Below are 12,251 nucleotides of genomic sequence, written 5' to 3' on the forward strand. Positions count from 1 at the left end.
AAGTTATTCTGAAAACAAAATGCCACACATTTACTTATCCAAGTGATTTTGATTAATTAGCATAAATAAAACACGAATTATATACGTATTCATTTTACATATTTGCTGGTATAATATATACTGTATATCATGTGGCGGTGGTTGAAATTAATTACAAATTAAAAAAAAAATAGTAGTGGTGTTATAAATGTACAACATGTGTCTACAACCATATAGCTATTTCTTAATTTAGACAGTCCACTTCTTTACCACGTTTAACCGTTGTTTGCGTGGCATTATACAGTGATATTTTATCACGTTTTACCATTGTTTATGTGACATTATACAGTGACATTTTATCACGTTTTATATTTCTTAACGTGATATTATAGCTACTACTTAGTTTAGACAGTCCACTTCTTTACCACGTTTTACCGTTGTTTACGTGACATTATACAGTGACATTTGATAACATTTTACCGTTGTTTATGTGAAATTATACAGTGACATTTTATCACGTTTCACCGTTGTTTATGTGACATTATACATTGACATTTTACGACGTTTACCGTTGTTTACGTGATATTATACAGTCACTTTTTATCACGTTTTACCGTTGTTTACGTGATATTATACAGTGACATTTTATCACGTTTTACCGTTGTTTAAGTGACATTATACAGTGACATTTATAACATTTTACGGTTGTTTAAGTGACATTATATAGTGACATTTTATCGTGTTTTACCGTTGTTTACGTGACTTTATACAGTGACATTTGATAACATTTTACCGTTGTTTACGTAACATTATACAGTGACATTTTATCACGTTGTACCGTTGTTTAAGGATGTACACCTCTGAGAAGTCAAAAAATTCCTGTATTAAACTTTTTTTCTTATATCGATTTTTGGAAAAAGGAGATAATGGCATAGTAGAAAATGCAAAAAAGAATATATATGTCCGTGTCTTGTACACCTCTGAGAAGTCAAAAAATTCCTGTATTAAACTTTTTTTCTTATATCGAGGTGAATTTTCGGGTTTTGACTATTTGCAGAACAAATTCATACAATTTCTTCCAAGTGTGTTATCAGATATGTATGAATGTTTGTAGAATTGATAAAAATATTATTTTCTTTTAAATTATAGAAATATTTTTTTTTAATCTTATTCATTTTACTCAGAAATGCGATTTTAGTTACCCCTACCCCTTATTTTTTAATGAAAAATGCACATTTTTTCAGCATTTTTTGCAGATTAAACGCTTGATATAAAAAAAATCCTGTATTAAACTTTTTTTGGTATTCAATGAATCAAAAGAAAAAGTGTTTCTCTTTCTAAAACAGCCACAAAAATGGGGGGTCGGTGTGCTTCTTTTTTTATCCCATTATTATTTGTGTTATTTTTCACCTTTTTCGGAGTCAAAAATCAAAAGTGCTTCAGTTACCCTACTATGTAAAAAAAAAAATACCAATAATATATAACTTTCCACTTTTTTGCATATTATTTTAATCATATTGAACATTATAAAGTTGTACAGCAAAATTGAACCTGCTACATTTAAAAATGGCGACACAATGACAATTTAAGTGATTAATCTAGTGTCAAAAAAGGTGAAATTTTGCCCTTTGTGAAGCGCAAGATATTCACATAAATACACTTTTTCAAAATGACCGCCAAATTGGTCATTTTTTTTCAAATTCTTGTAAAAAAAAATTCTACACACAACAGACATCTAGTTTTTTGACATGTTTTTCAGATGTGTGTTTGCTATTAAACCTATCATAATTTGATAAATATTACAAAAACCCGTTACACCAGATCAAAACGTGACTGAAACCTCAGAAGAGTACATCCTTAAGTGACATTATACAGTGAAATTTTATCACATTTTACCGTTGTTTACGTGATATTATACAGTGACTTTTTATCACGTTTTACCGTTGTTTACGTGACGTTATAGAGTGACATTTTATCGTGTTTTACCGTTGTTTATGTGACATTATACAGTGACTTTTTATCACGTTTTACCGTTGTTTACGTGACATTATACAGTGACATTTCATCGTGTTTTACCGTTGTTTATGTGACATTATACAGTGACATTTTATCACGTTTTACCGTTGTTTACGTGACATTATACAGTGACATTTTAGCGTTGTTTATGAGACATTATATTATGACGTTTTATCACGTTTTATCGTTGTTAACGTGACATTATACCGTGACATTTTATCACCTTTAACCATGGTAAAAGATGGCTTCTCAGCCGTTTCACTAACTTATCATTTTGTTCACAAAATGTATCCTCACGTTCATTATTTCATCATCACGATCCAATATGTTATCATCACGTACCAAGATTTTGTGATCACGTACACATATTTTACATGTATAAGACAAAAGTAGCACTCCTGTGCAGTGTTACAATACGTTAACTCACTTTACGCTTACCAGAGAAAGGTAAGTAAAGCAGTAGATCTTTACGATTCTAGTGTACAGAATACGTCCAAATACAGTTTTGAAAGAATACATCTGAGATCAATAGCCGTTTTGAAAAAAAAACTGAAAACATAATTTTAATACTTGTCTTATTTTTTACTCACTATACAAAGCCTATTGAATAAGTTACCGCTCCATTTATTTTTTGAACGGATGGTGTTCGTGATTAACGTCAAAAGACAACCTAAACGATAGCCAGAGTTTCCTCTGGCCCTAACAACAAACGGTGTCGGAGAATTCCACATTTTCATAGAGCAGTGCACTCTGACCCCACACCAGACATATTCATGTCAAAAAGTCTAAGTCTGGTGTTAGGGCCAGAGGAAACTCGGGCTAACTAAACGACAAAAGTTTCCTAATGTCGATCATAAATGACGTGTACAATAAGCCTTCAGAAAGTATTGAGGACACTGCAGCCTCATGCTGAAATTGTCTTCATTATCAAAGACAACTAAAACAGTCGAAATCAGTCCAAAACAACTAAGTACAGGCTATTGTTCACAGTTCCGCCTACAGGACAACGTGTTTGAAATATTCCATAACATCACCACCATTCATGTATGATCTTGAGTGGTTTTGCAAACGTAAAACACAAATGACCGTCTATAGGTTTTGAAATGCAACATAAACAGTGCAAGCTCGAAGATATTTGATGTCAGCCTGACATGGGTATTCGTCGTTTTCTCTAATGAAACATTTTGAAGACTGTCACCTGGTGCTGTTCCAGTACGATGAGAACTTAGCTCACGCCCACATGTTTGGGAATGGAGCTCTACGGGCCTTTGTTCTCTGACTGCTATGTGACAAACCAGGTCCATATGTAATCGCGAATTACACATCCTCTTTTGTGGGGGTCAAATTCAGCCCATAATCCAGAAACAAACATTTAGTTCCGTTGGGGAATTATAATGGTCAAACAAGTACTTGCAAAAGTGATGTGATTAGCATTATGGTAAAGAATCTGGTATGCAACCGCGAAATGACCTGCGACATATCAAACTTCATTTCCGAACTATTTCAACATGTTGCTTGGGTAGAGGTATTCGGCTTTTCGAGTTGTCAGGAGATACTCAGCATGCCACGCTCTAACTCAATATGTTCTTCATGACGTGAGCAAGTAGACCAATGAATGTGGTCAATGTCAGGGACAGCTGGGCCATTCCTGCTGCACACGTGACCGGGCTGGCACTGAAATAAAAAAATAAAAAAAAATGCTATCACACTTAGACATGTGTTATCTAAAATGAAGTCTATTGGTGAGTTTGTCTGTTTTGGATATCTTCGCGACAGCTTAGGCCACATGACGATGGACGAATTAGGTAACTGTCATCCATTTGTAAATAATACGTTTTGCTTCTATCATTATTTAATATCATAATTGTTCAATTGTATTTACAAGTGGAAAATCTGACTCGTTTAATTCTGACGGACATCTACATACATTTTTTAGGATGTTATTTTTAATTATTTTGGTAAAACCTAACACTTGTAGCGTTGGATGTCATGTGAAGATGACCCCACCACCACCACCACCGCCGTCAAGAACAGGGGAGACAACACCGTTAGTCCTACATATGACATCTGAGACGAATATGCCGTATACTGTAAAAGTGGATTTTTTATATCCTCATGCAAATATTGAAATTTTGTTAGATTAACAACAAAAAGATATTTCAATATTCCGGGAAGTATAAATAAGCCTACATTGAAAATATTAAAACCACTTCTGCCGTTCAGTGTATTGTGTATGGATGTGAAACTTTAAAACATTTGTTTGTTTAACGTCCTTCACAATAGCTAAGTTACATGAAGACGGGTGCAAAAAACATATAGATCCTGAGTGTATCAATGGTGGCAGCCTATTAACTTCGGCTTCTTCTGTCCCAAAAGCGGAAGACAAGGGGAAAACCCCGATCCTGCAGAGGGTACAGCACCAGTCGCCCTCTGGCGAGACGAGAGCAGACCGGCTTATTCCCCCACCCCCACCCCATGAACCTGCAGTGCTGACTCTTGAAGGGTTGTTATGGAACTAGTATAACGTAAAGCACACAAGATTACCACAACCAACCTACCTCTTCGGCATTAATTTAAGAACTGCTGAGGAGGGGCCGCTCGCTCCAAATGTCGTGGTCATCACATAGAGCTCTCCTGTGGAAAATACACAAAAGTTTCACAAAATAACTGATTAAATTCTTAAAATGGTAACATCATTTTAATATTCGTAATATGTCTAAATCGATTTTTGATATCAAACAAACACATTTGTCAGTAGCTGAATATTTTATTCAGAGTTCAGGAGCAAATGCTGTCATTCCAAGTTGAATGATATTTATTTACTAAATAACACATCGTTTTCCTTTTGTTCCGTGATTGGAGATGATGTTCTGAATTAAATATATTACCATTGTTATCTTGACTAAGCGTGCGCAAGAAATTGCCGTATTCAGCGCGTGCGTCACAAGGACATGAGCCCTCTGGGCAAATTGAGATGTTGTGTCGTACTAGCTGGCCTGTAGTGTTGTCGAGACTCATCAACCCCCTGTAGGAAAATGAAAATGTAAATATTAGTTTCTATATACATGTATATAACAGTATATATATTTTTTCGCTCATGGTACATTCATGCACGATCAAAATCAGCCTGTACAAAACCACAGGGACCCGAAAATTTGCTACAGCTATATTTGGACGTAAACAAATGTGTTTAGAGTATACGTAATTTTACGCGTTTTAGGGGTTTAGATCAAGTTTCGGTAAAAAAATGCCAACCCAATGATGATATAGGTACGTCTAAAGCGAGTAGAATTACTCTAAACACCTTTGTTTACGTCCAAATATAGCTGTAACAAATTCTCAGTCCCTGTGTACAAAGCCTACGTATTCTAACTTTAATATAGAACCTACCACAAATGATGAACATGTCTATACATGTGTGGTATTATATTCTTCCAATGTCTCTTCGTTGCTACCATTCTGAACATTTACATTACACAGTATAAAATGACCCAGAAATATTATAATACTGACCCTGCAACGTCCCCGAACAGGTAATGTCCTTTAAAGGCTGGGAATGCTGATCCGCGATACACGTACCCCCCTATAACAGCATGGTGCGTCTCCGAGTTGTTGAACGTGTATATAGGAGGTACTTCGTTCTCTGTGGATAGATTGTCACTCGTAAAAAACCCACACACAAAATCAAAATAAATCGGGCACTGTCGGCACTTTCATAAACGAGAAAATATTGTCTCGATTACGGAAAGTGCCGACGGTTAATTCCCGATTGACAAAAACAACAACATGAGTAGATCATCAACACCAAAGAAGCCAGTAAGAACCTTTGAGATCGGACAGTGGTGTGGCTTGACCTGACCCGTGTACACGACTCCATAACTATACCAGTTGATCAGTAAATGGGATTAAGTTTACATCAATATCGTGTTGTAGGAATTTGGAGTCATTTTATTTTTACTCGAGTGATGATGAATGTACCCAGTATCTTTAATGACATCAGTTGTAGGTTAAACCGTATGCTTCATAGAGTGAAAGTTTATCAAGCAGATCCTATTTTTTTTAAGTAAATGTACCTAAATGACAATTTCCCGGTGATAAACAGACGTTTCCCTCCTTTTTGTTCCAGCCATAGTTACCGCCTTCCTTTATGATATTGATTTCCTCCTGGTCGTGATTTCCGTTATCTCCGCAGTACATCTCCTTTCCTGGACTTCCTACAGAGGGGTTAAAGGTCATAGTACCAATTATTATATGTAAAATGACAAAAATACATCGGTTCTAAGAAGGGATCAGCATTATATATAAACAAACAAAACGGAATATGTTCGAAAATCACATTGATCTTACATTTAGTCTTGTGTATCAGGCTGTCGGGGCACGACCATTTGATTTTGGAAGTAGTTTTGATAGGTTTATTTCCGCATGTAGATGTGTCTCTACAGGGTATGACATGATCAGTGAGAGTTAAGGAAAACTGAAACATATTTTGACAGAATTGGAGAGCAAGTCTGCATACATGTATATCATGATCAGTTATATTTCATTGCTACAGCATACTTTTACTGTCTGATAATGAACAGTTTGGTTTTTCCCAGACGGTAAATGAATAACCTGACTTGATACTAATACTTGAAATATCAGTACTTTGCCTCTTGATATTTTCTTTCTATGTATTTTCTGCAGCTGCTTTAGTTCCAATATTCCTATTTCCTGCCGTTTTGTACGCAGGGACCTGAGAATATGTTACAGCTATATTTTAACCTAAATTGAAGTGGCAAAGTAATTTAATACGTTTTAGGGTTTTAAGACAATCTTCGGTAAAATGCCAACCCAAAATTGAAGTGTTCCGAGTAATTTAACAACGAGATGGCATTTTTACCCAAAATTGTCCTAAAATCCTAAAACATGTATAATTACTCTGAACACCTCAATTCTATGCGGATACCTTCATCAAAACTGCACCGGAACATGTTTCTGCAGCCGTACGCATACACCTCTGGCCGGAAGCTCTGGTTGCCAATGAAAGGGTTTTCGGGCGGAATCCGGAAGTAGCGCAAAATGTCATCTTTAACCTCCCAATTGTCCACGTCTATCCTCAATATTTTGCCAAGAAAACTATGTCTGCAGGAAAACAAATATTGTTCGACCCATTTCAACATCGCATAAATTTGATACAGTATGTACAAAGATCACGTTTCAATACGCGAAATAAACCCCTTCCCTTTACCATTTTATGTTATAAACGACTTTAGTTGACGACTTAGGTTGACTCACAATCAGACTACGTACCCGTCCTGAGCCTGACCTGCCATCTGCTCGTTGCCCGTGTTTCCTGGCACCCCTCCATCCCCTACACTGATGTACAGGTAACCATCCGGTCCAAACAATACCTAGGGATCGAAACGTCACATACATACCGCAAGTAAGACAACAACCATTTTGGATGTACCCTATCTTTTTTGTCCATCTGACATAGCCAATTAATTTTAACAATGAGAGAACCCGGAACTTACAGGCCGTTTGCCAGAAACCAACACCATACCACCAGACCTTACTGTTGTCACAACGGTCAATCCGTTTAAAGAGCGATGATCGACAGCAGGCTAGCAATAGGGTTTGGTTTAATTTTGATTAACGTATTATTAACAGCTAAGGTCATTTAAGGACGTGCCTTCATGTGTGTAGTATATGCGTGCTTGCGTGTGTGCATGCAGGATACAGGATATGTTGATGTGCTTGCCTCCTTGTGATAGCGCGGATCAGATGCCGACTTTATAGTGCTATCTCACTGAAATACCATGCCGAAGGCACCCAGCACAGCATTCCGTCCGGTCACATTATATTGACAACTGGTGAACCAGTTGTTGCCGTTACCTTAAATGCTGAACGTTAAGCAGGGAATAACAACTACCATTTTAAGGACTTTGGTATGTCCCGGCCTGGGGACAGAACCCATTGCCTTCCTTAACATGGGCGAACGCTCAACATTAAGACAAAAAGTGAGGTTGTTGTCAAGCAAGGTGCTAGGAAATAAAAGGTAGTTAGAAGTAGAAAGAAAGATAAGCAATATGGAGTAACGAAATAAAACTTCATTTAAGCATTGAACTGTTACCAGATGCAGTATACAGTCGATATGAGGGCGTAAACCATACGCACATAACACAAACTTAACTTTATTATTTATTTCATATGAGTGTGTATATGTTGAAAAACTGGTAATAATTGCATAATTTCTGCTTGTTTAAAATTAAAGCTGTTTTTCGGGCATTGATAGATTACATGTATTTGCTAAATGCCAACGAATTCAGAAAGTTTTGATACCGAAAGCATCTGGTGACCATGTGTGTTTGACTAGGACACCTGGAGCTGTATTCCTACACTGACCGAATCACTGTAACTTGCAGTATACAGTCTCATATACTGGAATTTGGTTTACTAACAACATATGATATAGGCAAATGCAACACAGAATGTAAATATACCAAAATGGCGAGCATTACGCCAAAATCTGTATGTAATAACGAGCCCCATGTAAATACATGTACCAACATATAATTTGTTCAGAAACCTAAATTTGATCAATTGCATTTAATAAGCAATTTGGAAATTTGACTGGTGGAGTATTTAATTCATTTTTGGAATCATATTCCTAGAGATACATAATAATATCCACACATACGATAGAAAAAAATGCGTTGACATTGTACATATTCGTTTGAAGCGTAATGAATTCGTATCAAATTCAGATCAGTTATTTCAGCCGATATAGTCGGCCTAAAACTTTATAATATATATCATCGTCCATGTAATATTCTTGATATGAAGTACACTGTGAAAGATGATATTACAATGATTAAGCGATTTTCAAGTTCTTTTTCATGTTTACACGTGTACATGCCTTTTAGATGCATGGAGCATCTAAACTCGACGTAATATTTGCAACGTGATTTCGAGTTTTTCAGACAATTTCGCAAAACTGTACTAAACGAAAAAGATCCGGTACAACAACAAAGGAAAATGAAAACAGTGGCATGATTGAATTATTTTTCAGACAAACTTCACAACGCCATGGACTTACCGTTCCACCGTTCCGTTTGGCAGATGGCTGCTGGATGGCCAGTAAAATTTTCTCCGTGGATAAGTCTCCTCGTCCGTCCGTCTCCTTTATCTCAGACACCACGATGTAGTCTTGTCCGTCATACGTCCGAGTAGAGTACGTATAAAACTTCCCGTTTTCACGGTACGCCGGGTGTAACACGAACGATAAAAGCCCTCTCTCGTCCGTCGGGTCTTGATTGTCAAATGCCACAATGTCACTCAAGTCCAGAAACAACTCTTCGTGTTTCTTCCATGCGGAAGTGTAAGCGTGTATCTTGCCATTCTGCTCGGCCACCAGATATCCGCCCCATTTGTCGGTGTTTTCGAGAAGGAGGATCGGACTGTCAAGTGATCCGGACTTTACAGGTTCTGTTAGACAGACACATGGCATGGTGTACTCCGTTAAACCGGAAGCTGCTCGAGCAATCCATTGGGCGACGCCTATCGAAATCCAAAAGTTACAAGCAATTGTTAAATGACTGCGGGTTCGATCCATGATGGTAGTCAACTATGTAAGCAACGTTAACGCTAGTTATATTCACAGGTTACTGTCCAGTGTCGTCTTATGTCGATTTCTCGTGCAGCTTTGTAACGCTAAGATAGCTTTTGCCACCAGTTCACCTGTGGTGTTCACTCACTGTGACGGACCGGTACATATCCAATATACACATACATCGTCTGTATAACTCACATGTTTAGCAGTACCTGAACATGGACGTCTGAAGCCAGCACATTCAGTATCTGCATTATCTACCTGTATAACAGGTAACACATAGTAAACACGTGTGTAGGTAGGGTTTCCATACTCGATACCCGAAACCCTAACTAGCAATCAGCTGAATACCGCTCCGCGTGTGTAGATAAGGACGGGTTACCTTATGGTAATGTCCCATTAGTGTCTATGGATGAGAGACAGACGCCAATTTTCTCACATCACCTGGTGATTTCCATCACCGCTCTACTTAGTAGCTACATGTAATTACCTTATCCCGGATCTGTATGTTGAAAGCGGCTTTAAATTGTGTAAAATGGCAGCCGATAGGAACATATCATGTGAACAATGTGAACGGTGCCATACAAGCAGAGAGATATAAGGTTATATACGTCTCGTGCAAAATGTCCACAAAACTGTTGCATGAATATTGAGCATTTTAATATAACGATCTCGCGACAAAGAAGACGACACTGGCAATGCAATGCGGACAAGATATTGGTCAAATATCTTTTTGGCAAAATCTTCCTTTTCCACGTCAAATCGAATTAGATAAATATTCCTTGTGGAACATTATTATATAAATCGAGGTAGCTGGTGGTATTCTGTATGTGCAACTGAAAACATATATGAAAATTTCGTATGGAAATGTAATTTGTGCACAAGTGGCGAAACACTAAGTATGTCCGAATCTATTCGTTCATTACTTTGTGTCTGAGTATGGATAAAGAAAGTGGGAATTAAACCGATTCTTTTAACAAATGCAAATTATGAAACTTTTAAAATTGTGTTTAAGAAGAGATTCTGATATATACGGGAAAACACATCATTGATATCCATGTAATTGATGGCGTTAGACCGATATTTAATGTTTCATTTACCGTTATCTACTTCTTGACCAGGTTCGATCTTTGTGTAAAGCTGCAGTTACTTTACTTATGTCAACATAATTTAGATAAACATAACAAAGTATTCTCCATAACAAGCTACTAGCCAATATGACGCTAAGCATACTTGTTCTTAATGAGAAGTTGTTTGAATGAACAAAAATCGATGAACGGACGCCAGACAATCAGCGGAATGACGATTAAAGGACGTCGAGCAATGACAAAGCCTTTCAGACACTACGTCAAAGATGAATTTGATACATTCATATGTGAATATTTAAACTATAGCTGATTGATATCTGATAACGTATACGTATGTGTGATCTTCATAATATATAGTCCAACACAAATTTCCGTGGTTAATATATAGTCCAACATAAATTTCCGTCGATAATATATAGTCGCAACACAAATTTCCGTCGATAATATATAGTCTAACACATATTTCCGTCGATAATATATAAGTCCAACATAAATTTCCGTCTATAATATGTAGTCCAACATAAATTTCCGTCGATAATATATAGTCAAACATAAATTTCCGCGGATAATATATAGTCTAACACATATTTCCGTCGATAATATATAGTCCTACACAAATTTCCGTGGTTAATATATAGTCCAACATAAATTTCCGTCGATAATATATAGTCCAACATAAATTTCCCTGGATAATATGTAGTCCAACACAAATTTCCGTGGTTAATATATAGTCCAACACAAATTTCCGTGGTTAATATATAGTCCAACATAAATTTCCGTCGATAATATATAGTCCAACATAAATTTCCATGGTTTATATAGTCTAACACATATTTCCGTCGATAATATATTGTCCAACATAAATTTCCGTCGATAATATATAGTCTAACACATATTTTCGTCGATAATATATAGTCCAACATAAATTTCCGTCGTTTTCTCTTGATTGAAAAAAACCCCATTTTAGTTGAAGAAAAACGGACAACTCCTGTTTATTTATCTTACTAATAGACATTTTATTGAAAAATGTTTTTATTGAACAAGGCTTACAGTTTTAACACTAAGAGTGAACAATGGTATGACGCTTTGTGGCTGAAGTCAATTCCTAAGCGTCAGAGTTTGATGTTTCGATACGTGAAACAGTCCACACATACAATGGACAGCATGGATATATCGAAAAGGTCACGATTTTTTCACGATTCATTAAAGATGAAGTAAAGGAATTTGTCGACAAATCTTCTATAATGCAATCCACCTCGGCCATTACGTTGAAAGTTTGTGCTGATGTGTTTTGTTTGAGAAAACAATTCTCATCGGCCGAATGTATTTACTCTATACCACATAGATACAGAAGATGTAGATCCAACTACATCTTTACAATATTTAACACATGTGACCTTAATAGCGAGTCTGAAGGCCATCTATATGAACAAATCTCACGACGCTTAACCCCAGAGTTACTGCATACGGGATAAACAACACCCCATGGTTTTATAGATGACTTTTGGAAGTCTGAACGTGATTAAATGGGGTTCAAATTTTAACAATCTACTTTTGCCTTTCCAAAGCATTTGTCC

The 12,251-nt window shown here is 36.6% G+C and overlaps 1 protein-coding gene across 1 annotated transcript; it reads right to left on the reverse strand.

Annotated features, from left to right (window-relative positions):
* Window positions 1–1,799: 1,799 nt before the first annotated feature.
* LOC110442528 (HHIP-like protein 1) lies at window positions 1,800–10,032 on the reverse strand. Its single transcript, XM_021486178.1, has 8 exons — window positions 9,074–10,032; window positions 7,285–7,385; window positions 6,941–7,116; window positions 6,069–6,209; window positions 5,509–5,638; window positions 4,884–5,020; window positions 4,554–4,629; window positions 1,800–3,669 (listed from the first exon to the last, which is right to left on the reverse strand). The coding sequence occupies exons 1-8, from the start codon at window positions 9,587–9,589 to the stop codon at window positions 3,567–3,569; spliced, it is 1,380 nt and encodes a 459-aa protein (XP_021341853.1). The 5' UTR covers window positions 9,590–10,032; the 3' UTR covers window positions 1,800–3,566.
* Window positions 10,033–12,251: the final 2,219 nt, after the last annotated feature.

The sequence above is a fragment of the Mizuhopecten yessoensis genome, unplaced genomic scaffold (assembly GCF_002113885.1).
Source record: "Mizuhopecten yessoensis strain PY_sf001 unplaced genomic scaffold, ASM211388v2 scaffold1883, whole genome shotgun sequence".
NCBI classification, from domain to species: Eukaryota; Metazoa; Mollusca; class Bivalvia; order Pectinida; family Pectinidae; genus Mizuhopecten; species Mizuhopecten yessoensis.

Excerpts from the sequence above, each read along its gene's own strand:
- LOC110442528 (XM_021486178.1), bottom strand. The coding sequence starts at position 9,589 with ATGGATCGAACCCGCAGTCATTTAACAATTGCTTGTAACTTTTGGATT. Across the intron at positions 6,210-6,940 it reads CCGGTGCAGTTTTGATGAAG|GAAGTCCAGGAAAGGAGATG; the intron begins GTATCCGCATAG and ends ACCCCTCTGTAG. Across the intron at positions 5,021-5,508 it reads CTGTTCGGGGACGTTGCAGG|GGGGTTGATGAGTCTCGACA; the intron begins GTCAGTATTATA and ends ATTTTCCTACAG.